The 27,744-nt window shown below is 38.3% G+C and overlaps 1 protein-coding gene across 1 annotated transcript; it reads left to right on the forward strand.

Moving 5' to 3' along the window:
- Positions 1–586: 586 nt before the first annotated feature.
- DDHD2 (DDHD domain containing 2) lies at positions 587–27,432 on the forward strand (the record flags this gene model as incomplete). Its single annotated transcript, XM_080658558.1, is given in 18 exon segments — positions 587–617; positions 620–805; positions 2,039–2,229; positions 3,005–3,094; positions 3,988–4,108; positions 5,235–5,324; positions 6,465–6,600; positions 10,913–11,121; positions 11,392–11,459; positions 12,272–12,388; positions 13,501–13,596; positions 14,865–14,990; positions 15,383–15,538; positions 15,804–15,906; positions 16,047–16,217; positions 16,889–17,051; positions 22,095–22,202; positions 22,973–27,432. Coding segments are annotated over 17 exon segments (2,136 nt in total). The 3' UTR covers positions 22,177–22,202; positions 22,973–27,432.
- Between the last annotated feature and the right edge of the window lie 312 nt (positions 27,433–27,744).

Here is a 27,744-nt window from a genome sequence, read left to right on the forward strand (position 1 = left end):
GGTGCGCGCGCGCGTGCGCACAGTGGCCCCAAGCAAGAGTTTGTGTTCGCGATCAGAATTTGTACCATAGTCCCTAAATCAGCACACTTCAAGGATCAATGAAAAGTAACTGGTTCTTAAGTGAATAGTTTTATTTTCAATATTTTAAGATTCCAGTTATCATGTAAGTGGGTAATGATGGGGGCCTGGAGCCTACCACCTAGGCGTAAGAGGGAGCAAAATTTTTGCCTTTGGCACCAGACTTAGATTGGAAATTGGGTTAAAGTGTTTTTGTTGCAATCAAGTTTTTGACCGTGTTTCTTGTGCTTCTGGGTTTGTTTTATAACTTGTCTAAAACCATGCAATTTTCTGAGAGAATTGGGAGACCAGTACAAAGTGGTTGCTCTGACTACAAGAAGCATTTTGTTTAAAGCTCTCTCCACTCCTCCATCCAGCTATTAATATAAAATAAATTAATAGCTATTTTAAATTATGTAACCCCCCTAGATTGCTGGTTTTTTTATTGTTGTTTTGCAGAAATGACTGTTAATAGGAGGAATATAATTTTTCTGATAGTTTTCTTTTATCTTGTGTTTTAGAGAGAGAAATGTCATCAGTGGAATCACACCAGAAACAGTTGATTTGTCAGATCCATCCCCATCACCAAACTCATGTAGTTCCTTTGAGCTAATAGACATGGATGCTGGCAGTTTGTATGAATCAGTTTCTCCTCATTGGTTTTATTGTAAAGTAATAGATTCTAAGGAGACATGGATTCCTTTCAACTCTGAGGATTCACAGCAGCTGGAAGAAGCATATGGCTCTGGTAGGAGAAAAATGATGACTTATCATAGACAAAGACTTAAGGTCATCTCTCTCAAACTATAATATTAGTCCTTATAGTGAATGCTATTAAAAGTAAATTTTAGATTTTTTTCCTAGTTACCCTTATAGCATTTTTATACAGAAGCTCTGCATTACTACCCAGACAATTGATAATGTTTAAGAATTTGGTCTGTATCTCAGTACCTATTGTAATTTCTGCATAGTTATCCAATAATATTTCTTAGTTCTAGGTTATGTTTCAGTTTTTGTTTATAAAGAGTGTGTGTGTGTGTGTGTGTGTGTGTGTGTGTGTGTGGGAGGTCACATTCACATTGTAACAGAACGAATTCTTTAATTTGTCACTTGTTTTTTTTTCTTCTTTTATGAAACATGATGCTAGTTACTACTTTATCATCATGATAGTCATGGTCATTAATTCACCTTTTGGTCCCTCAAAGAAAAAATTTAGAAAAGCTGTCTTATATACACATATATATATACATACATACATATACACACACACACACACATACGTGTGTGTGTGTGTGTGTGTATGGATTTCAGAGAGGAAGGGAGAGGGAGAGAGAGATAGAAACCTCAGTGATGAGAGAGAATCATTGGTTGGCAGCCTGGCATGTGCCCTGACTGGGAATTGAACCGCAACCTCCTAGTTCATAGGTGGACACTCAACCACTGAGCCACACTGGCCAGGCTTAAATACATTTTTGTTGTTGTTAATCCTCACCTAAGGATATTTTTCCATTGATTTTTAGAGAGAGTGGGAGGGGGAGAGACAGAGAGAGACAAACATTGATGTGAGAGAGACACATCAACTGGTTGCCTCCCACACATGCCCCTGAGGTATGTGCTCTTGACCAGAATTGAACCCAAGACCCTTCAGTTGGTGGACTGATGCTCTATCCACTAAGCCAAACTGGCGAGGGCTATATGCATTTTTTTTTTTTTTTAAGGGACACTACTATCTCCTCAGAAAAGGAACAGAACAATGTTTGGGTATTATTTTTTTCATGTTTCATTAAAACCAAGAATGGTTTTGATGGTTTGTAAAACAGTGGAAGGTTAGTAATTAAATTCTATTTTGTTTAATGTTTAATCATGTAGAAAATGTTCATTCACGTGTTTCTTGACATTATTTAGAGTATAACTCAGAACTGTATTTTGGGAGATTTATTTTTATAAATGTACTTCTTTTCCTCTTCTCAATTCTTGATAGGAAAAGATTGTAATGGGAAAGTTGTCCCCACTGATGGGGGCCGGTATGACGTTCATTTGGGGGAGAGGATGCGGTATGCTGTGTACTGGGATGAGCAAGCATCAGAAGTGAGACGATGTACCTGGTTTTACAAGGGGGACAAAGATAATAAGTATGTTCCTTACTCAGAGAGCTTCAGCCAAGTATTAGAGGTATTCCTTTGACCCCTTTAAACTAATTTTCTTTTTTTTTTTTCTTATTTAATCTTTTCTTCCTTCTATGACTTACATTGTTTTGAAAATTTCAGGAAGAGTTTGGTTCTATCTGCACACAGTTTATAGTCTTTCTTTGTGCAAATTAGTTTCAGGATAAAGTAGTTTTTATTTCCAGATTTTAAAATATACTATGGAAATTGTTACGCCCTTAAATGAAAAAGTGTTTCCCTAATGGTGATTATTGTTAATATTTAAACTATGACCACAGGATTGTCTTTTTGCCTTTTATTTTTCTTGCTCTGAAAACTGCCTGAAATTTGCTTAAAGTAGGACATTATTATTATTGAAATAAATATATAAAAATGTGAACAATGATTATCTCTAGTCTAGATGGTGGAATTAGGATTGATTTTTTTCTTTGTCCTACACTATTAATGTTGCATTTAAAAAGAATTTTAAAATAAATTTGATAAATCAAGAAAAAGAGCAATATGTGTAATATATTCCTAATTTTATGGAAAATACACATGCATTAATATTATTGAAAGAAATATATCAGAATGTGAAAAATATTTGTCTCCAGTCTAGATGATGGAAGTAGGAGTGATTTTTTATTTGTTCCATACTATTACCTGTTGTAATTTTAAAAATGAATTCAATTAATTGGAATAGGATATTCTTATTGTAATTGTTTAGTAGTATCCTCTTGAACAAGGTTAGTTTTAATAGGAAAGCAATAAGAGAAATGTAATGAAATGTATTTTCTTTTAAGGAAACTTACATGCTTGCTGTAACTCTGGATGAATGGAAAAAGAAACTGGAGTCTCCCAACAGAGAAATTATTGTATTACACAATCCAAAGGTAAAGCGAATTAAAAGCCTTTCTTTCATATTGGTACTAAAGGTAAATTGCATTACTAAGGAGAACTTCATTGGTTTCTTTTTCTTAGGAATTCTACTTTGGATGATCTTTGGGAATTTTATATTATGTGAACAATTATGAAACTTAAAACTTGTAGCCACTACTATTATTTACCTGTTCAGTTTATACAAAAAATTTTCTTAGGGAAAATTATGCCTCTGTAGATTCAGACTATCACTAATACATTATGTGGCATGTTTTTCCATGTATAGGATATTGTTGGAAATCTGTTAGCTTGATGTTTGTTTTCTTTTTTTTAAGCTGTATTGAGATAGAATTGACAAAAATATAAGATTTTTTTAGTTTTTAAATCCTCATCCAAGGATATTTTTATTGATTTGAGAGAGAGAGGAAAGGAGAGAGGGAGAGAGGAGAGAAACATCGATGAGCAATAGGAACATCCATTGGCTGCCTCCCGTACATGCCCCGATTGGGGATTGAACCCACAACCTAGGTACTTGTCCTGACTGGGAACTGAACCCATAACTTTTTTGTGTGCAGAACGATGCTCAACCAACTGAGCGACCCAACCAGGCATAAGATATTTAAATTGTACATTAGCCAAATATATTTTCAGGGTTCTCATTTCCAACTGTAGTAATTGCATATCAAAACTCCATTTGAGATTTGACTATGTATTATGTTTTGAAAAACATGTTCCTGCCCCTCATTGTATAAATAGAGATGTCTTTAATGTAGAATATCTTTATATCTATTCATTGTGAATGTTTTATTTTATTGATTAAACTACTTTAGAACCAGAAAAGATTCAGTGGTATGTGCTTAAAATAGCTTATAGGATTAAACAGTTTTTGGCATCTTTTCTATTTAAGCTTATGGTGCATTACCAGCCAGTTGCAGGGTCTGATGAATGGGGTTCAACACCCACCGAGCAGGGTCGACCAAGAACAGTGAAGAGAGGGGTTGAGAACATCTCTGTTGACATTCATTGTGGTAATGTTAATTATTATTTTTTTTTCTTATCTTCTGATATACTGATTTATTTATGGCTTAAATTGTGACCTTTTTCTATGGATTTGGAGTACCTCAATGCTTAAAAATGATCTTTAATTATATGAGCTTATTTGGAGTTAATATTAGCATCACTTCACCTTCTAAGAATCTTAATAGAGAAATCTCTTTTAAAGTTGCTAAGTATGTATGGTAGGATGGATAAAATTTTGCAGTACTAATCAGGAATTCATTAAGTACAGATGAACTGACTTAGTCCTAATTCTAAGAAATATGATTCCACCTGTTTGATTAGAAATTTAGTACTTGTAACTCTTGTTGTTGAAGATTTTCAACTAAGGAAGAGTATTTTCCAGTACAACCTTGATAGTTATCCATTGCTATCTAGGGTCATTTATGTTTAGTTTTATAATGTATTTAACTGGATTACAAAATTCTTTTTATCTTGCAGACGTGATAGCTTGTCTCTTGCACAAAATCTTCAATTTACTATAATTAAAAAGATGGGTTTATAATTTTAGGCTTCAAATACATGCCAGACATTACTGGTACACATTGATAAAAATTGAATATTAAGTAAAATTATTTATTAATGTTAAAATTTGCCTGAATTCAATAACTGCACTGTGGTTATGTAAGAGAATATTCTTAGGAAATACACATTAAAATATTAAAGCATTAAGAGGTGTGATGTGTGCAGTCTGATGTATGCAACCTGCTTCTAACTGGTTCAGAAAAATAAATGTGTATGTACTAGTATTCATAATAAAGCATATTGGTAAATGTTAGAGTGTTGAATCTGGGTAAAAAGTGCATGTGAGTTTCTGTACTATTCATTCAAATTTTCTGTAAGATTGCAGTTATTTCAAAGTAAAAAGTTTTAAAAACGTGAAGATTTTTTCACAGACTTATTTTAAGATAAATTAGAAACAAAGTAAAATCACTGTGCTTTTACTAAGTAGTTATATGCAGGATTATTTTGTGTCCTTTAAATTATCTGCTCATATTTCAACTTGCTTATTTTTATAACCTATTCATTGTGAATGTTTGATTTTAGAATATGGGACTAGTTCTGTAGAATAATTTTTCTTTTTAATTTCATTTAAAGGGGAACCTTTACAAATAGACCATTTGGTTTTTGTAGTCCATGGGATTGGACCAGCTTGTGATCTCCGCTTTCGAAGCATTGTACAATGTGGTAGGTTTGCAAAGCATGTAAGATTAGGTCACTTAAGGGGAATATTAGTCAGTGCTCCTGTGAGCTGAAATAAAATGTTGTCTTTAGTCTGTTATCTCAGCTGCATAAAAACATTTGGTGCGCTAAAGACAGGTGACAAGATAGTAAAGCTTCCCATCTGAGACATAAAGTACTAGTGAATTCCGTAGGTTAATAGTTTATACCAATGGTTGGCAAACTGCGGCTCACGAGCCACATGCGGCTCTTTGGCCCCTTGAGTGTGGCTTTTCCACAAAATACCATGTGCAGGCGCGCAAGTACAGTGCAATTGAAACTTCGTGGCCCATGTGCAGAAGTCGGTTTTCGGCTCTCAAAAGAAATTTCAATCGTTGTACTGTTGATATTTGGCTCTGTTGACTAATGAGTTTGCCGACCACTGGTTTATACTCTTAACTAATAATTCTTGAATGAATAAACCCTTAATCCTTTAAAATTCTTTTATGATGTGATAATCCTATGTCTAACCATTCCAAATTTAAAGAAACTATGAAGACGACATAGTTTAAATGAATAACAGAAACTTCAGTCATTTTTGTAATTCATACTGTGATAAACCTCTTGATATTCTAATTGGACTATTTAGATCATTAGCATAACTGGATTTTGAAAGGTAATGTCCTCTAAAACTTGATAGTATTTAAAATCTAATTGTCCCAATTTGGGAGTCTTATCCAACTGGCTGATGCTTCTAAGCATAACCCTTCTTAGAAGGTTAAGATTGATATAATATGAATTTCAAACAGCTGTGTATTTTTTAAAAATCTAAAATATTGGGTAGTGGTTGTTTGTAAGAACTAGAAAGTTAGAATCGGAATCTGACTGCAAGTCATGTGATATATTTCTTTTCTTTTTAAAATTGAAACGGTTCCCATGACACATTAGAAATTTTGAAGTTAGCTTTTTCTTGGATGGAAATGTATAGTAAAAGCAAGTATTAAAGGAATAGCTTTTCTTATATGCATTCATAATTTTTCTGAATACCACGTTGCTATTTTTGACTCAAGTAAATGCATGTTCTAAGCAAATGTAGATATTCTATTTATGTGATCTATTGCAAATTCATTGCTTCACTATTGATGCATAAGTTAATTTTCTTTTTAGTTAATGATTTTCGCAGTGTTTCCTTGAACCTGCTACAAACGCATTTTAAGAAAGCCCAAGAAAATCAGCAGATTGGGAGGATAGAATTTCTTCCAGTCAACTGGCACAGTCCTTTGCATTCTACTGGTGTGGATGTGTAAGTAATACCAACCATGATTGTAATGTGTTCTCTGATCATTAAAATGCTTAGGGACATTCCTGCAATAACTGATTGTATATTTAAAATTTTGTTCAACGAAAAGATTTTTGTACTTCTGTCTTCTTCTTCTTCTTTTTTTTAGAGGTACATTATTAAATGCTAACTAATCCACTAGGCTGGTATGGCTCTGTGGTTGAGTGTCAACGCATGGACCAGGAGGTCACTGTTCAATTTCTGTTCAGGGCACATGCCTGGGTTGTGGGCTTAATTCCTAGTAGGAGGTGTGCAGGAGGCAGCCAATCCATGATCCTCTCTCATCATTGATGTTTCTATCTCTCTCTCCCTCTCCCTTTTTTCTAAAATCAATTCTAGAGATATTTAAAAAATAATAATAAATGCTAACTAATACCTTGGTTTAACTAGTCCGGGTTAGGAGTAAAGGGCTGTGTGTATTTTCTTCTAGTATGCTTTACTGGCTCATTAGTATTTACCATTACAGCTTTTTTAATTTCTTTAGCATTAAAGCCAAACATTGCTTTCTTCCTATAGAGTATAAACATTTCCATCTTCAGATGTCAAAAGTCCACCTCCCTTAAGATGTATATAGTATTTTGTTGTTTCTTTCTTTTTTTAAATATATTTTTATTGATTTCAGAGAGGAAGGGAGAGGAAGAAAGAGAAATAGGAACATCACTGATAAGAGAGAATCATTGATTGGCTGCCTCCTGCACACCCCCCACTGGGGATGGAGCCTGCAACCTGGGCATGTGCCCTTGACCAGAATCGAACCTGGGACCCTTCAGTCTGCAGGCCTACGCTCTATCCACTGAGCCAAACCAGCTAGGGCTTTTGTTGTTTCTTTTATAACCATATTTAGATAATATTTGTCCTAATTTGGGAAAAAAGGAAATCCCCAAACATTAAATTATTAGCATTTATACCTTGGGGTATAATTGGTACAACCACTTATACATGATGGCTTTCTTAAGTTACAAGCCCAATAGTTTTGTTTGTAAATTTTATGGTAATGTCAGAGAAGGCTGCCTTATCCTATATAATAAAAGAGTAATATGCAAATTAGCCATCACTCCGCTACACCCACAAGCCACACCCACCAGCCAATCAGGAGCAAATATGTAAATAAACCCAACCAAGATGGCTACGGCCACAGAGAGCAGGAGGGAGGCTTGGGTTTCCCCGGCAATGGAGGAAGCCAAACTTTCCGCCTGCCCTTGCCGGCCTAGGCCTCCACTCAAGGCTACAAAGTTTCAATGATAGAAGATACATAAACCCAAACAGAAATGGCGGCAGCCAGGGAGCTGGAAAGAGCAGGAGGCTAGGGTTGCCCCGGGTGATGGAGGAAGCCAAGCTTTCCGCACACCCTGGCAGGCCCAGGCCTTACTGAAGGCTACAAAGTTTCAATGATAGAAGATACATATCCCAATAGAAATGGCTGCCGCCACCGAGCAAGCAGAAGGCTTGGCTCCGCTTCAGGCTACAAAGTTTCAATTGTAGAAGATACATAAACCCCAGATACAGGGCCTCCACTTGGGTTGCCAGGGGGCGTGGCCAGCCTGCAAACCACCACAGGCCCCTCGCCCAGGCCGCCCCACGCCACAAGGGAACCCCCACCCTGATCCGGGACACCCTTCAGGGCAAACCAGCTGGCCCCCACCCGTGCACCAGACCTCTATCCTATCCAATAAAAGAATAATATGCAAATTGACCATCACTCCAACACACAAGATGGCTGCCCCCATGTGGTCAAAGATCCTTCCCCCATGTGGACACAAGATGGCCACCACAAGATGGCCAGCAGGGGAGGGCAGTTAGGAGGGACCAGGCCTGCAAGGGAGGGCAGTTAGGGGTGACCAAGCTGGCAGAGGAGGGAAGTTGGGAGAGACCAGGCCTTCAGGGAAAGGCAGTTGTGGGGGACCCAGGCCTGCAGGGGAGAGCAGTTGGGGGTGACCAGGCCTGCAGGGGAGGGCAGTTGGGGGGACCCAGGCCTGCAGGGGAGAGCAGTTGGGGGATACCAGGCCTGCAGGGGAGGGCAGTTAGGGGTGACCAGGCCTGCAGGGGAGGGCAGTTAGGGGTGACCAGGCCTGCAGGGAAGGGCAGTTAGGGGCAAACAGGCTGGCAGGGGAGCAGTTAGGCATCAATCAGGCTGGCAGGGGAGTGGTTAGGGGGTGATCAGGCTGGCAGGCAGAAGCGGTTAGGAGCAATCAGGAAGGCAGGCAGGCGAACAGTTGGAAGCCAGCAGTCCTGGATTGTGAGAGGGATCCCAGATTGGAGAGGGTGCAGGCTGGGCTGAGGGACACCTCCCTCCCCCGTGCACGAATTTCGTGCACCGGACCTCTAGTATTAAGGATATTCAGCTAAAGTAGTATGTTCATCATATACTTCTAAGATAGAACTAGGAGATGCTTCTCTAGAAGATAAAAAAAGTAGTCAGCATTCTTTCCATGCTGGTCTTGGAAATGACTTCCCTGATTCTGTGTCTCTCAGTTCTTAATGACCTAGGATTTGAGCATATTCCATGTGTCAAATGCTCCACAGTAGTGTTTGTTGGTTTGTTTGTTTATTTATGTATTTATTTATTTTTATATTTTATTGATTTTTTACAGAGAGGAAGGGGAAGGGATAGAGAGTTAGAAACATCGATGAGAGAGAAACATCGATCAGCTGCCTCCTGCACACTCCCCACTGGGTTTGTGCCCGCAACCAAGGTACATGCCCTTGACCAGAATTGAACCCGGGACCCCTGAGTCCCAGGCTGACACTCTATCCACTGAGCCAAACCGGTTAGGGCTATAGTGTTTATTTTAATAGGTGTGGCATTCATATCATATTTAAGCTGATGCTCAGAGGTGACTAAGGTCATTTAGCCCTCTCTAAACTACAGAAACCGTTGAATCTTTGAGGAATTTCTCTGGGAATTTTGAGAAAGTTTTAACTGGAAGTTAATTTAGACAATGTCAGCATCGTTTTCCTTTGCAAGACATGAGTTCTGTTTGCCTTTGGCTTCTTTCAACTTTAAGAAATTCTACATTGAGAGCTGATCCAATTTGTCATTTGGCTTGTGATCAAACAACTTTAATGCTGAAGATTCTGGGAAAACCCTCTTGTATCTTTTGTATTTTTAACATTAAAAAAAAAAATGATTTGGAGAGAGAAACATAGATGTGAGAGCAAAACATTGTCAGCTGCCTCCTGCAGCCCGCTACTGAGGATCAAGCCAGAAACTCAGGCATGTGCCCTGACTAGCAATAGAACTGGCAGACTTTTGATGCATGGGGTAATGCCCAACCAATTGAGCCACACCAGCCAGAGCCCTTTTGTCTTTAAAAAAAAAAAAAATCTTTTTTATTACAGAGAATTCTTTACACAAAAGTAGCATATATGATGAATTTTCCTGTACTGATTATGATTACCCATTCCCAACAAACCTCAACACATGGCCAGTTTGGTCCTATCCCTGTTAACATGCCCTTGTCTACTGCCCATCCCTCCATTATATTGTTTTTGAGTCAAATCACAGATATATCATTTCTTCTGTAAATGCTTCAGTTTGTATGTTTTAAAGGACTTTTAATTAAATATAACCGTAATATTATTCACACCTAAAAATTCTTAATATCAGCAAATATACAGAGTTCAATTTTCCAATTTTATAATAAATCTTACGATTTATACATACTCATATAATATATACATACATGCAAAATCAATGTTTTTCTTTCTCTAATAAACAAATGCACACATACATACATACATAACATAGTTTAAGCTAGAATCCAAGGATGCCTTTTAAGTCTCTTTTAATTTCTTGATTACTTTTCCATCTGTTATTTTCTTGCAATTTATGTATTGAAGAAACTGAGTTGTTTGTCTCTGAATTTTGTTGATCACGTCCCTTTTGCTTCATTAAACCTTTCTCTCTGTCCTCTATTTCCTATAAGTTGATAATTGCCTCTTGTATCTTTAAATATCTAAGTCTAAACTTGGGAGGCTAAGCTAGATAACTTAGAGGAAGTTACAGAACGTATTTTGGTTTTCTTTTTTCTTTTAATATATTTTATTAATTTCAGAAATAAGAAGGGAGAGGGAGAGAAATATTAATGATGAGAGAGAATCATTGATCAGCTGCTTCCTGCATGCCCCCTACCTAGATGGAGCCTGCAACCTGGGCATGTGCCTTGACCAGGAATCGAACCCTGACCTCCTGGTTCATGGGTTGACACTCAACCACTGAGCACACCGACTTGATGTATTTTGGTTTTCTGCTTAAAATATCTTTCCTTTTTTTCAGAGATCTACAGCGAATAACCCTGCCCAGCATTAATCGCCTAAGGCACTTCACCAATGACACAATTCTGGATGTCTTCTTCTACAATAGCCCCACCTACTGTCAGACTATTGTGGACACAGTTGCTTCTGAAATGAACCGAATATATACACTTTTTCTGCAGAGAAACCCTGATTTCAAAGGGGGTGTATCCATTGCTGGTCATAGTTTAGGTAACAAATGAATTCTCTGTAACCAGAGAGGACGATCACACTTTTAGGACACCTATTTTTGAAGAACAATGTCTTTTATCAGTATCAGATGCAGAGGTCTAGAACTGGTCTGTGATGAAGAATTTGGAAAGGGTTGGAAGGGTGGTGGTGGAGTGGAAAGAAGACTCCCTGCTTCATAGATTTTGCTACATGGGTAATTGACTTATTATTTTTTTGTATAAAAGACAACTATTTAGAAATTGTCCCTTCTTTCTTCTATTTTACTTATAGGTTCGCTTATATTGTTTGATATCCTAACAAATCAGAAAGATTCTTTGGGGGAAATTGACAGTAAAAAGGTAATTTAGATGTTTAGATAGATTCTCTGTGCTTAGTAAGGATTTTTAGATTTTAGACTTATTTTTTGTTTTTCACTTAGTTTAGTCTCATTCCATAACTTCAAATTTACATGTATTTTTATAGACTTGTAATTATCTCTATCATTCTTTGATGATAGAAGCAAGATAGCAATACACTTCTAGAAATGTTTGCCAGAATCTAAAATAGCTATACATATCTTATTTTCCATTATAAGTATGTACTACTAATCTATTATTAGAATTATAAAATTGAGCTGAAATGGAGTTTGCATATGATAAAATGAAGAATGAATTAGATACAAATTGATATAATTTACAGTAATTGTTTGAAAGCAGTGGGAGGACTTAATGTTTAAACATCTTTTAGTAAAATAAAGTCCTCCGAACACTTATCTCTAGTGCTGAGTTAGTACTTAGCAAAATGTCTTATATTTTTTCTCTTTTTGATGCAAATGTTCTCCCAGGGCAGGGGCTTTGCCTTAGATTGTTTTACGTCTTAGACTGTATCCCTAATAAGAACTCAGTAAATGTTTTGTTAATGATAGTGAACAATGCTCTGATAATTATTCACTCATTCATTTATTTTAAAACATTAAGTTTCAAATGAAGTTGCAGAAATTTAGAGATCAGCACCTCTTAATTTATATTTTGTATGAATCACAATTTAAAGTTAAGATACATCTCTATGTGGAAATCTTAGTTAGTATATATATATATATTTATTGTAAAATGGTATTAAAGGAAAATATAAGGAATGTGGAGGATAATGAGCATTACAATTTAATTTTTAGGATTCGCTAAATATGGATCAAGGAGACACACTGACAATAGAGGAAGATCTGAAGAAACTTCAACTCTCTGAATTCTTTAGTATCTTTGAGAAGGAGAAAATAGATAAAAAAGCTCTGGTAAAAAAAACCTTTTATAACTTCACACCATACCATTTTTAATATTTTTTATTGTTTCATCATACTGCTTAGTAAGAGCCTGCCCTTTGGAAACATTTTAGTCATAAATACTTTGTTATCATTAGTAATGTTCTTTAGCATTATTTATGTGTCTTAAAATCATATCAAGTGATCTTTGCTTTGTGGAAGTTTAAAGTTCAGAAAAGTCATATTGATATGCATATAGCAATAGAGCAAAGACTAAAAAACAGCACACCTCACAAAACATGAGAGCAAGAAGAAATGACCAGTAACTATTCTAACTCTTATTTTCTATTATACTTTCAAGAGTAGTATTATAGATATTTGCTTGTTTATTTGTTTGTTTGTTTTTTTGCCACTTATGTTGTGTTTTTACTCTGGTTTTGATTAATTCAGTGGATATTTAGTAAACGTTTACTATGATCAAGCATACTATACCAAATAAAGATAGAGTGGTGAATAAGACAGAAATGGTCCCTAACCTCATGGTGTTTATAGTTTATGGCTAAAGACACCTATTAAGTAAGCGAAAACATAATTAAATTACAATTGTGATAAGTTCTAAGTAGGAAAAGTACACAGTGGTATAAGAATGCATAGTAGGGTGAACTAACCTAGTTTGCGAGGATGAAGGAAGACTTCCTTAGTCAAGTGAGTAGCACATCAGCTGAGATCTTGATTGTTATTCTGTTTCATGCTCTCTGCTTAATGTTCTTACTGCTTGTGTCCAGGAGTAGGAGTATAATCTTTCTAAGGATGTGACATCCAAGTGAGCATGGAAATCAAGGAGGGTTTTTCTGTCATGAAGTTAGATACCTACTTCTGTTGATTTTTAAAAATAATACAATGTTATCTATATTACTATAGCATTGATACTGTAGTATTGATATTTTAAATTCTTCTTTAGGCTCCTTTATGAATAAAATACTATTTCCTTTTCTAAGTTATTAATGTTATACTACTAGGGAGCCCTAGTAATATAAAGCAAAGAACAGCAGAGTACTTAAACCTTATCCTTCTAAGAGAACAGGGCATTTAATTGATTTTATTATACCTAGAAATAAGAAAGATATTTGATTTTCTATGCCTAGGCTTTATGTACAGACAAAGATCTTCAGAAAATAGGAATTCCCTTAGGACCAAGAAAGAAGATATTAAATTACTTTAGGACCAGAGAAAATTCAATGGTATGTGCTTAATATATATAGCTTTTAGCAGTAAACAATTTTTTACATCCTTGTATACTTTTGCTTTGTGAAGTCTAGAGAGCTAAATAATTTTGTTAATTGGTTTTTGGCTTTGTTTAAGAAATTAAACACATTTATTGATGCCTTAACAGTATTATTAGCTTCAAAAGTCATATCTCCCCTAGACTCCTGCTACAATTCCCTTTTTTCATTTTTGTCTTATAACCGCTTTATTGAAGTACAATTTACATCACATACCATAAAATTCTTCCTTGAAGAGTATACAGTTTAGCCCTGACTGGGTAGCTCAGATAGTTAGAGCATCATCCCAATACACCAAGGTTGCGGGTTCAATCCCCCATCAGAGCACATACTAGTATAAGAATCAACCAATGAATGAATGCATAAATAATTGGAACAACAAATCGATGTTTTTCTTTCTCTAATAAATAAAAAAATATATACAATTCAGTGGTTTTTAGTATATTTAGAGCTGTGTTACCATTACCACTGTCTAATTCCATTACTCTCCCCCCGCCCCCCCAAAAAAAGAAAACCTCATACCCCTTAGCAGTCATTCCCTATTCCTCCCTGCTATGGACCACTGATCTGCTTTCTGTCTTTATGGATTTTCTTATTCTGGGTATTTTCATATAAATGGAATCACACAATATGTGCCCTATTATAACTGTCTTCTTTCTCTTAGCTTAACATACTCAATGTTTATCCATGTTGTAACACTACTAATACATTCTGTTTGGCCCCTAAATTCCTTTCCATATTTTAGTAGTTAATTATTTTTCAACTTTTTTAGCAGGTTGCTCAGTTCTTATTTAAGGCCCAGTATTTGCATAATTTTCTACACCCATAGAGACATTCTACTTGCTTTAATCAGAAAGGTATAGCACTTTATTGAACTCCTTAGCAATCCTCACTATTCTTTTCCATAGTGCTCTGCCTTTGTTTCCTCTCATGATGGTTGCCTAGACTCTATAATTATATAAATATATATTGCCCAAATGGCTGTGTACCGCTTTCATCAATTTAGAGCAAATAGGGATGTCAATTCATAATTCAAGCCAACTTTTGTTTTTATCAACTTTATTGTGTTTTCATCAGTTTTATCTTGTTTTCTGAGAGACTTGTCTTGGAATTATTGGCTGTCATTTCAGAACTTTCCCACACATTTTTTCAAACCAGTAAAAAACTATATAATCCTTTGGATATTTTTACTGCATAGTTCCACAAAACTATTCTTTATTCTTTAGGGCATTAATAGACCAACTCCACAATCAGCTTCAGGGTTGAATATGTCTAATATCCCCAAAGAATCTGAGTTCTGCAGTAGTGCTGATGATACTGGAAATGACTATCTGGATGTTGGCATTGGGCAGGTAACAGTACTAATTCTCTTTGTTCATTTTATCGCCTGCCATTCATATGGTAAGAACAGATGTAATTTTGTTATTGAGAGATGCTTTTAGCCCTGGCTGGTGTTGCTAAGTGGTTAGAGCGTTGGCCTACAGCGGGTCTCGGGTTCAATTCCTGGTCAAGGGCATGTACCTGGGTTGCAGGTTCGCTCCCCAACCCAATCCAGTTGGGTGCAGGAGGCAACCAGTCGATGTATCTCTCTCACATCAAATGTTTCTTTCTCTCTCTTCCCTTTTCTCCCCCTCCCTCCCTTCCACTCTCTCTGAAAAAGCAATGGAAAAATATCCTCAGGTGAGGATTAACAAAAAGGGAAAAAAAATAGAGTAAGAGAGAGGCTTTTATTTTCTCCTTCCAGGTATCCGTAAAATACCCCCGGCTCATCTATAAACCAGAAATATTCTTTGCCTTTGGATCTCCCATTGGAATGTTCCTTACCGTCCGAGGACTAAAAAGAATTGATCCCAACTACAAATTTCCAACATGCAAAGGTTTCTTCAATATTTATCACCCTGTAAGCATTGGACAGCTCTTGTGGTTTACCTGAATATTAGGGTTTATGGTAAAGAGCATACAATTTTCTGTTGTGTTGATTTACTATTTATGTACTCTTCTCTAGTAATGAGATAACATAAATAGTATGAATTCGGAAGTGATGTGGCAGAACAACTGTGCATTTTTAAAAAATAAGCTTATAATCATTCTTGCCTGATAAACATTAGCAGTTCCTCAAACTCTCTTCAGCAGAGGTATATGTAGCTATTGTTTTTCCTATGTAGTTTGATCCTGTGGCCTATAGGATTGAACCAATGGTGGTCCCAGGAGTGGAATTTGAGCCAATGCTGATCCCACATCATAAAGGCAGGAAGCGGATGCACTTAGGTAAGACTGAATACAGAACTTGCTAATTCGAGACCTTCTGGTCAATGCAAACTGACGGGACCTCATTCACTTTGTTTAATTGTATTGGGCCCTAAACTCATTGTAAGCCATGTAGTTTTCTTTATTCATATGTGTTTTAGAACTGAGAGAGGGCTTGACCAGGATGAGTATGGACCTTAAGAACAACTTGCTAGGTTCACTGCGGATGGCCTGGAAGTCTTTCACCAGAACTCCAGAACCTGCCTTACAAACTTCTGAAACTACAGAAGAAACGGAAGCAGAACCTGTGTCAAGTTCAGAGAAACCTAGTGGTCAGTGACACCATATATATTGATTTCCTACATCAGGCCTGATATGAGGGGCTCCATGGTGTGTAATTCTTATTCTCCAAGGGACTTCTTACTGACCCTGTTTTATTGTATAGGACCCATACTATGAGTCACGAAGGGCCTTCATTTCTGCTAGCCTTTTCTATCATCTAATAGCCACAAATTATGGAAGAACATTATTTGTGAAGAAGAATGTCAAGAGAAGCCAAGCATTGATAATGAGACTTTAAAACATCCCCAACTTGGGAACTATGGGGGTAATGTTAAGAGCCTACTCTCTGAAGCACCTTTTACAGGGGAATGTCAGTGTATTCATGGACCAGTTTTATTTCCCTGGCTGGGGACTAGCTAGGATACTCTACTCTTAGTTTTACAGTTAACATTGTATTTTTTTATTTAGTTTTCAAATGTCTAAAGAGTTTTATCCCTGCTTGCATTTAGTTTATAAACTAAAGGTAAATGAATTAGCTACCAAAGGTGTAGGAAAGAAAAAAGGGATTAGATAAAATCAATGTGACCTGAGAGCCTTTGAAGAAAGATGGGAGAGAGCTTTCTGAAGAGAGAGTAGCTCATCTTACAGTAAACTTGGAGTCTGAGGAGAGGTAAGGAAGCTTGGAGGCTTTAGAATCTTATTGTGGTTCTTCCATATCCAGATGTTAACACAGAAGAGACCTCTGAGGCAGTTAAAGAAGAAGTCCCCCCCATCAATGTGGGAATGCTGAATGGAGGCCAGCGCATTGACTACGTGCTACAGGAGAAACCCATTGAGAGTTTCAATGAGTATTTATTTGCTTTACAAAGCCATCTATGCTACTGGTAAGTGTTTGATATTTTTTTTGTTTCATTTGTTTTTGTGTTTTTGGTCTAATCCTATCTAATAAAAGAGTAATATGCTAATTAACCAGCACTCTGCTACACCCACAAGCCACACCCACCAGCCAATCAGGAGCGAGTATGCAAATCAACCCAACCAAGATGGCTGTGGCCACAGAGTGAGCAGGAGGCTTGGGTTTCCCCGGCAATGGAGAAAGTCAAGCTTTCCGCACACCCTGGCCAACCTAGGCCTCCACTCAAGGCTACAAAGTTTCAATTATAGAAGATAAATAAATCCCAACAAAAATGGCTGCAGCCACGGAGCAAGCAGGAGGCTTGGCTCCGCTCAAGGCTACAAAGTTTCAATTGTAGAAGATAAATAAATCCCAGATACCAGGGCCTCCGCTTGGGCCGCTGGGGGCGTGGCCGGCCTGCAAACCACCACAGGCTCCTTGCCCAGGCTGCCCCACGCCCCAAGGGAACCTCCACCCTGATCCAGGACACCCTTCAGGGCAAACCAGCGGCCCCCCACCCATGCACCAGGCCTCTATCCTATCTAATAAAAGAGTAATATGCAGATTGACCATCACTCCAACACACAAGATGGCTGCCCCCATGTGGTCAAAGATGGCTGCCCCCATGTGGACACAAGATGGCCACCACAAGAAATGCCAGCAGGGGAGGGCAGTTGGGAGGGACCAGGCCTGCAAGGGAGTGCAGTTGGGGGTGATCAAGCCTGCAGGGGAGGGCATTTAGGGGTGACCAGGTTGGCAGAGGAGTGAAGTTGGGGGCGACCGGGCCTGCAGGGAAGGGCAGTTGGGGGGGACCCAGGCCTGCAGGGCAGAGCAGTTGGGGGGGACCAGGCCTGCAGGGGAGGGCAGTTAGGGGGGACCAGGCCTGCAGGGGAGGGCAGTTAGGGGTGACCAGGCCTGCAGGGGAGGGCAGCTAGGGGCAAACAGGCTGGCAGGGCATCAATCAGGCTGGCAGGGGAGAGGTTAGGGGGTGATCAGGCTGGCAGGCAGAAGTGGTTAGGGGCAATCAGGAAGGCAGGCAGGTGAGCAGTTGGGAGCCAGCAGTCCTGGATTGTGATAGGGATGTCCGACTGCCCGTTTAGGCCCGATCTTCATAGGATCGGGCCTAAACGGGCAGTCGGATATCCCTCAAGGGGTCCCAGATTGGAGAGGGTGCAGGCTGGGCTGAGGGACCCCCCCCCATGCACGAATTTTGTGCACCGGGCCTCTAGTCTATACTGATAAAAGAGTAATATGCTAATTAGACTGGGAGACCTTCCGGAAGTCCTATCAGACAAAGCCGGGGGCTTGGCCGGCCTGCAAACTGCCCCCAAACGGCCCTCAGCCCCTCGCCCAGGCCAGCCACACCCCCCAGTGGGGACCCTCACCTGATGGCGGCGTGGCCAGCCTAAAAACAGCCATCAGCCCCTTGCCCAGGCTGGCCACGCCCTCCAGCGGGGACCCCCACCCTAAAGGGGGTGTGGCCAGCCTGCAAACGGCCCTCAGTCCCTCGCCCAGGCCGGCCATGCCCCCTGCAGGGTCCCTCCCCCGCAATGGGGGCATGGCCAGCCTGCAAATGGTTATCAGCCCCTTGCCCAGGCTGGCCACGCACTCCAGCGGGAACCCCCACCCTGAAGGGGGTGTGGCCAGCCTGAAAACGGCCCTCAGAGGGGTCCCAGATTGGAGAGGGTGCAGGCCGGGCAGAGGGACACCCCCTCACCCCCTGTGCAGGAATTTTGTGCATCAGGCCACTAGTTGTTTTATAGTCTCCAGGGAATCACTGATCTGCTTCTGTCACTATAGACTAGTTTGCACATGACTTTTACATAAATAGAATCATACTATATACTCTTTTTTTTGTATGGCTTTTTTTTTTTTTTTTAATTTATTGATTTTTTTACAGAGAGGAAGGGAGAGGGATAGAGAGTCAGAAACATTGATGAGAGAGAAACATTGATCAGCTGCCTCCTGCACACTCCCTACCGGGCATGTGCCCGCAACCAAGGTACATGCCCTTGACTGGAATCGAACCCAGGACCCTTCAGTCCGCAGGCCGATGCTCTGTCCACTGAGCCAAACCAGCTAGGGCAGTGTATGGCTTTTTTATTCACCGTGTTGTTTGTATCGGTAGTTCTCTCCTTTTTATTGCTGAGTAGTATATGAATGTACCACAGTTTGTTTAGCCATTCATGCACCTGTTGATGGACATTTGGGTTGTTTCTAGTTTTTGGCTATTACTGAACTGCTATGTTCAAGATTTTGTATGAACATATTCTTTAGCTTCTCTTGGGTAAATATCTAGGAGTAGAGTGATGGGTAAAATGATTTTTAAAAGAAATTGTCAAATGGATTTTCTGCCAGCATTTTCCATTCTCATTAACAGTATGAGAATTCCAGTTGCTCCATAGCCTCAACAGCACTTGGTATGATTGGTCTTATGATTTGTCTCTCAACCTTCCTAAATGGGTTGTAATGGCACCTCATTACAGTTTTAATTTGCATGTTTGTAACGCGTAACAACATTGAACATATTTTCATGTGTTTGCCATCCATACATCTACTTTGGTGAACTATCTATTCAAATCTTTTCCCCATTAAAAATTGGATTATCTTAGTAAGTTGCAAGAATTCTGTGTTCTAGTTACAAGTCCTTTTCAGGTATATTTTTCCTCAGGATGTGGTTTGTTTTTCATTTTATTTTAAAGGCAGAAGTTTTTGATTTTTATGAAATCCAATTTATTAATGTTCGTGCTTTCTGGACATATTTAAGAAATCTTTGCCAAATCTAGCCTTTAGGATTTCTACTGTGCTATAAAAGTTATATCGTTTTAGCTTTTAAAGTTAGGTCTATGATTCATTTTGACTGAGTTAATTTTTAATATGGTGTGAGGTTAAGGATTAAGGTTCATTGTTTTGCAATTGTCCTAGTAACATTTGTTGATAAATTTATTGAGAAACCGCTGAATTGCCTTGGCTATATTTTGTCCCATTGATCTATTTATCTATCGTTATGCCAGTAAAACAGTCTTGATTACTATAGATTTATAAGTCTTAGAATCAGGTATGTGGGTCCACCAATTTTGTTATTTGAGTTATTTTAGCTATTGTAGGTCCTTTGCATTTCCATAGAGATATATTTTAGAATGAGCTTGTGTCCTAGCTGGTGTGGTTCAGTTGATTAGAGCATCATCCCGTACACCAAAAGGTGGCAGGTTCGACTCCCGGTCAGGGCACATACTCAGGTTGTGGGTTTGATCCTCAGTCCGGGTGTTGCTGATCGATGTTTCTCTCTTATATCCATGTTTCTCCTCCTGCCTTCCTCTTTCTAAAAAAAAAACAAAACAATAAAAAACTTGTTAATTTCAACCAAAAAGTTTTCTGGGACTTTGATTGTGATTGCATTTTATCTGTAAATCAATTTGGGGAGAATTGATATCTTTATTATCTCTCAGTGTACTTTAATTTTTACTTTCAGCAGTGTTTTCAGTGTATGTATTGTATACACAATAGCTTTATGTTGCATTTCTCCTATGATCCTGTTTCTCTTCAGATTGAATAAATCCAAAAAAATTGCATTCCTCCTAACATATACTTAAGGACCTTTTAATTTCCTTTTCTGGGAGTTATCTATGCCCTTTATTCTCTTTTACATTGAAATGTTGGTGGTTTATTTTATTTTATTGATTAGTCTGCAGTATGAGTTGCATATACCCTTTCCCCAGTTTGTCTTTGACATTGCATATACTTGTTTTTGCTTAGTAGAAAATTTCATTTTTATGTAGTCAAATTTTGTTATTTCCTTTTTGGCTTGTGGAATTTGTGTTATACTTAGATCTCTCTTACTTTCCAAAGAATTTCTTACCACAGTTTATTCTGTTATTTTAACATTTCATTTACATGTAAATCTTTAATTCTCTTCAAATTTATCCTAATTAGGTGTGGTTTGATCCACGTCATTTTCCAGATGGCTATCTAGTTATTAGAACAGTTAATAGACTTGAGATTCTTCTAACTTTATTAAATTCCTATATGTATTACATTAACTTCCTACATATATTTAGGACTATCTCTGAACTTCCTCTTCTTTTCTATTGATACTCTTTTTTTTTTTATGCACCAGGATCACACCATTTAAAATCCCCACTTGCCCTGGCCAGTGTGTTCAGTGGTTAGAGCGTCAAGGGCATGTACTGGGTTGCAGGTTTGATCCCTGGCCCTGGTCAGGGCACGTACAGGAGGCAACCAATTGATACCTCTCTCACATCGATGTTGCTCTCTCTTTCTTCTCCCTACTCTCCCTCTCTTCTTTTCACTCTCTCTCTTCTCAAAAAAAAAAAAAAAAAAAAATCAATGGAAAAAATATCTTCAGTGAGAGTTAACAAACAAACAAGGATGGTATGGCTCAGTGCTGAGTGTTGACCTATGAACTAGGACAGTGGTTGGCAAACTCATTAGTCAACAGAGCCAAATATCAACAGTACAACGATTGAAATTTCTTTTGAGAGCCAAATTTTTTAAACTTCTTCTAACGCCACTTCTTCAAAATAGACTCGCCCAGGCCGTGGTATTTTGTGGAAGAGCCACACTCAAGGGGCCAAAGAGCCGCATGTGGCTCGCGAGCCGCAATTTGCCAACCATGGAACTAGGAGGTCACGGTTCGATTCCTGGTCAGGACACATGCCTGGGTGTGGGCTCGATCCCTGGTGGTGGATGTGCAGGAGGCAGCCAATTGATAATTCTCTCTCATCATTGATGTTTCTCTTTCTCTCTCTCCCCTTCCTCTCTGAAATCAATAAAAAAATATATTTTTTAAAAAGGGAATAGTTCTTGGTTATTTACTGCTTGTTTTTTTATATTACTGGGCATAATGCTAGACTTCCAAACCACTGCCAATTACATCACCTTTGAATCTTCTTGCAATAGTGAAAAGATGAATTTGCAAAGTGTTGCATAGATTAAATGAGTTAATATATGTAAAGCATCTAATGTAAATGTTAGTTCCTTCTTTTTACAACATAATTTTTTCTCCTTACAGGGAGTCTGAAGATACAGTATTGCTGGTCCTCAAAGAAATCTACCAAACCCAGGGTATCTTCCTTGATCAGCCTTTACAGTAAAAATGAATCTTCTATGGCTGCCTAATGTAAGTTTTTAAATGTCATGTATACAGCATAATTCCTACATATTAACATGTTAAAAAGAACTAAGGAGTTGGGCTCTTTATAAATATACTTTTCTGTTGCCTGTCACTAAACTCTAATTTTTCTAGGAAATGTTTTAGTTATTATTCATTTTTAAAGGGTCTCTGATTAACATTCATGGGGAAAAGGTCTATAGTGCTGTGATTAGTGTGTATGTGAGCGTGCATGTGTGCGCACGGGCTTTGCTAGTGATTTGGCCTAATAATATTTGTCATTTTTAGGATCCAAACTCAGAATCTTAATAGTTCTGATCATCTAAGAATTACCATGGCAACCGTTACAATTTTAATTACAAACATCCCATCCTGAGATTTACTCGGTCTTTTAGATGTGTATTATATCTAACTAGAGGCCCAGTGCACGAATTCTTGCACAGGTGGGGTCCTTTGGCCTGGCCAGTGATTGAAGCCTATTGGGGGGCTGGCTGGCCATGGGGAGGGACTGTGGGAGGTTGGCCAGCCAGGGGGGTGGGGTGGGGCCATGGGAGGTTGGCTGTAGGAGCACATTGACCACCAGGGACCAGCTCCTGCGTTGAGCATCCGCCCCCTGGTGGTCAGTGTGCGTCATAGCAACTGGTTTTCCGGTTGTTGGGTTGTAACTGTCGCTTAGGCTTTTATATATATGTATATATGTATTTATTAGGCTCTGGCATTCTCCCTCGGTGCCTTCCAGTTGTGCCTGCATGGTGACCTCTTTTCCCCTTTCTCCCTAGATGGACATTGAGGGGTCCTTCTCCAGAAAATCCACCTGTTTGTTGCTGCAGTTTTCCTCTCCTCGGCTGCATCATTTCTTGCATGCTGCCTGTCACTCACCATTGGGGGCTTTGGAAGATAATCTTCCATTTTGGAAGTGAGTGGAAAAGCAAAGGGAAGACACCCTATTATTTTTTACCACTGGCTTCATATAAATACTTGCCATTCTTTCTTCATAGCTGGGGGTGGTTTGCGTCCTTAATTCTTTGATGACAGTATATAGGTACCAGACTTTATTGCCTATCACGTGAGATGGTAGTAAATCTGCTTTGAGTTTGATTTGTTTTGGGTTGGTAGAAATTTTTCTAGGAAATGTTTTCATTCGGAAGCAGACTGTTCAGCAGGTAATTGGGATACATTCTTCTCTCACTAGTGTTCTCTGCATTGAAGGCTGCGTCTAAATGGATATGGAAAAGACTGTTGGGCAGTCAAATTCTGTTGAGCTATCTTTTCTATGAATTCTGTATGAAGAAAGACTAAAATGTAACTTGAAGAAAGTATTATTTACTCTCTACAGCTGAGTGACAGGTTTATTTTTAGGAATCACTGATGCTATGCTGTTCATTGTTTTTCCAGCTGTTTGGATTCCTCTGAGTCTAAAGTGGACAATTTAGTTCACATTAGGTGCACCTTTATAAAGCAAAGATATTATATATCTAGATGAAGTCTGATTTATTATTTGGTAGTAGCTTCTATTCTTAAGTTGAGGGTAAAGCTATAAATGCTGACAAACCTGAAATTATGCAGCCTTGAATAAGTAAAATCTTAGTCTTGCATTTATGGTGAAATATAATTTGTGTAAGTCACCTGCATATTAATTTGAGCGAAGGTAGTATTGTGTGTCCTCTTTGAAAACTTTGTGAACATCATTGCCTATTTAAAAGATCGTGGCACAGGCAGTGTTGGTTGAGCAGGTAGGTTTGGCTATGCAGTAGCCAAGGAACAGCTACTCCAGATTCAGTGTCAGAACATGCAAAGCGAGATGCACCTTGAAGAAAATGAGTGAATGTGACTGATTTTTTTCCAAGGCATCTACTCACACTGTGCTATAGGTTTTTTCTCTCTCATTGATCAGTTTGTCATTGTCTTCGCAGTGTTTTTTTGTGATACACTCCTCTCAGATTTCCACAGGCCATTGAGTGGCATGGCCAGGCAAGCTGGTTTTTTTTTGTTTTTAATAAATGTAGCAAGGTATTGTGAAAGCACTGGCATTTAACATTCACTTAAGCCATCCCTTGGAAAGCAGTGTTTATCCCTTTCTGAAGAAAATAGGAAGGGGAAAGTTAATTACTGTCATCTAGAGATGGTAGAGGTGGGGTCAGGGTATAGGTCAGAGCCTGGCCTTTCTTTGCCCATCTGCTTATAGACTAATGATGACTAATCCACTAAGTAGTTTCAGATAATATTGAATACTTTACTTCCTTTGTATGTAAATTTTGAGTTTGAAAAAGGGTTGAGAACTAAGTAGCATTCAATATATATTAGAGGGGAAGCTTTTGCTCTTCATATTAGCAGAATTGGTACTATTTAGGAGTAAACCAAAGAACAAACAAGAGTGACTATAACCAAAGATGAACGGCATAACTGTGGATAGTTGGATAAACCACTGCTTGTTATAAGAAATGTTTCTATCCTGCTGGTGTGGGGCCGTAACTGTAGAAGAGCTTTATATGTTGTGTATTCACCTATGGTATTGTCATGATTATATATTATAGAGGGTAATAAGCTTGATTTTTTTTCACTTTGGAAACAGGTATTTATTTATGTAATTGTACAGCTTTATAAAAAAAGTAATGAAGGCAAATAACTTAGAGCTAGAAATTCCTAAGTATGTTTAGAATCTACCAATTTCAACATCTGCTGAATAAGGCAAGCTTGAGTGGGTAGCAAAATTGTCTCTTAGTTTCCGTCTGTCCTTAGTCATTGAATCAATGGATATCCTTAACAAAGTTATACTGTCAGTAAAGGTTGTTTCACAGGACTGTATATGAAACCAGTCATCTCTGTACTAGTCTTCTCTGTACTGGTTGTAATTACACAAAGTTACCATATTTACATTTTAATTCACTAGCATTTTAGGGAACATATTTCATTTAAAAAAAACTATTCTAAAAGTTACGAAACATCTAGAGGGTAATACAAATAAGCATTCTAATCATGAAGCAATGTAATAAGGTAATGGATGCCTTTCTGGCTGTAAATAACAATGAAACATTAAAAAATGATGACCAAATGGATGTCAAATATACTCGTAAATGACATCTAACATAGCAAGTTTCACTCAATTCGGAGAGCTTCTGGGAGGTGCAGTGCAGGGAGTGGTGCGCCAGGAGAGGGCATGGAAGTTCCACATCCCTTTCCCATACCTTGCCTTGTGCATCGTTTCCATCTGGCTGATTTTGCATTCAGCTGTCAACGTAAGAACATCCAGACCTGCCTCTCTCCTTCCTTGCATGTCCACTCCCTTAATCATTAAGCCCTAAAGACAATTAGGTTCTGGTCAGCATCAGCTTTGGGTACAAAGCCTCGGGTCTTATTAACGTGACCATTTTTCTTTTTTGTATTTTTTGCAACTTCCCCAAATCTCCAGAAAGATCAGATATGCTTATTTCTTGTTCATTTAACAGCCAGATGAAGAGATTTCATAGGGCCAGGTCTTGAACAAAGTTTCTGTTGTCTTGGAACTTGGGGCTCTGGCATGCTGGCCCCTGAAGGAATTCTGACTCCTCAACCTGGAAGCCCCAATAAGCTTGATTTAAATCCTTTATTTAGTTGTATATCTTTTTAATCATTTTTTATTTTTTAATTAGTTGACATACAATATTAGTTTCAGGTGTACAACCCAGTGATTAGACATTCTATAGTTTACTAAGTGACCATCCTGATAAATCTCGTATCCATATGACATCATACATAGTTATTAGACTATTATTAACTATATTCCTTATGCTGTACTTTATATCCCCATGACTACTCTGTAACTACCAATTTATACTTGTTAATCCCTTCCAACCCCCTCTCATCTGGCAACCATTAAAATGTTTTCTACTTATGAGTCTGTTTCTGTTCTGCTTGTTGGTTTATTTTTTTAGATTCAAGTGTTGATAGATAAGTATTACTGCCATTTTATTGTTCAGTTTTGGTCTTTTTCCCCCTCTCTTCCCCCCAGAAGACCCTTTAACATTTCATGTGATACTAGTTTGGTGGTGACTAACTTCTTCAGCTTTTCCTGGCCTGGAGAGCGCTTCTTTATATGATCATCACTTAGAATATTTCTTGCTAATCCCTTTTGGCCTGCAAAGTTTCTGTTGAGAAATCAGCTGACAGTCTTATGGGAGCTCCCTTGTAGGTAATTATTTTTCTCTTGCTGCTTTTAAGGTTGTTTTTAACATTTTGCTTTTTAATTATGATGTGCTTGGTGTGGGTCTTTTGGGATCCATCTTGTTTGGAACTCTCTGGACTTCCTGGATTTGTGTGTCTATTTCCTTCACCAGGTTAGGGAAGTTTTCTGTCATTTTTTCAAATAGATTTTCAATTTCTTGCTCTCTATTCTCCTTCTGGCCACCTCATGATGTGACTGTTGGTATGCTTGAAGTTGTCCCAGAGCTCTTTACACTATTCTCATTTTTTTGGATTATTACTTTTGCTGTTCTGATCGGGTGTTTTTTGCTTCCTTATAGTCCAAATCACTGATTTGATTCTCAGCTTTTCTACTCTATTGTTGATTCCCTGTAAATTATTCTTCATTTCAGTTAGTATATCCTTCATTTCTGACTGGTTCTTTTTTTATGGTTTTCATGTCGTTTTTTATGCTGCTGAAGTTCTAAGTTCTTTGAGCATCCTTATAATCAGTGTTTTGAACTCTGCATCTAGATTTCTTGTTTCCATTTTGTTTAGTTCTTTTTTCTGGAGTTTTGTTCACTTGGGACATTTCTTTGTCTCTTCATTTTGGTAGTTTCCCTGTGTTTGTTTCTGTGTATTAAGTAGAGCTGCTGCATCTCTCAGGCTTTGTAGAATGGCCTAACGCAGTGGGTTTCCTGTAGTGTCCAGTGGCATAGCCTCCTCGATCACCCAAGCTGGGCACTCCAGGTGCATCCCCTGTATGGGCTGCGTACCTTCCTGTTGTAGTTGAGCCTTGATTATTGTTGGCACGTCAATGGGCGGAATTTTAGTTGTGTATTATTTGCACTATTTCTTTTGTGTCATGTGCAATCTCTTGACCAAGCCTATTTTAAAACTCTGGTAGAGTACCATTTTATACATAGTCCCAACTCCAGAACTGGTATTGTTTGCATGGAAAGATTAATAGCACTGATTAGCTTTGTAATATTTTGCACTTTTTGAAATGTCTGTTTTTTTACATGATTATATTTAAAACTCGAGTAAATACTGAAATAAAACCATATTGACCCGTTGCCTACCATTACCTGATTCATTCACCATAAAGAAAATATGTATAATAACCATTTTCTCTTCCCCTGTGGATTACTAAGCACATTTTAAAAAATAAAACGTTTGAGCAAAAAACTAACATATAAGTTCTTTTCCCTTGCCTGGTGTTTTCATTGTTATAGGCAGTTATAGTTTAGAGTTGAAAGCATGGCGGTTTAAAGGCAAATACTGAGACTGATCTTGGAAGTTTACAGAAATCAGCCACTACTGTAGTTGAATCACTTATGTCAGAAGGGGAAACCAATGCTTTACTCTGAAAATGTTCCAGCTCCCAAATGCT

The sequence above is a fragment of the Plecotus auritus genome, assembly GCF_963455305.1.
Source record: "Plecotus auritus genome assembly, chromosome: 3".
Taxonomy (NCBI): Eukaryota; Metazoa; Chordata; class Mammalia; order Chiroptera; family Vespertilionidae; genus Plecotus; species Plecotus auritus.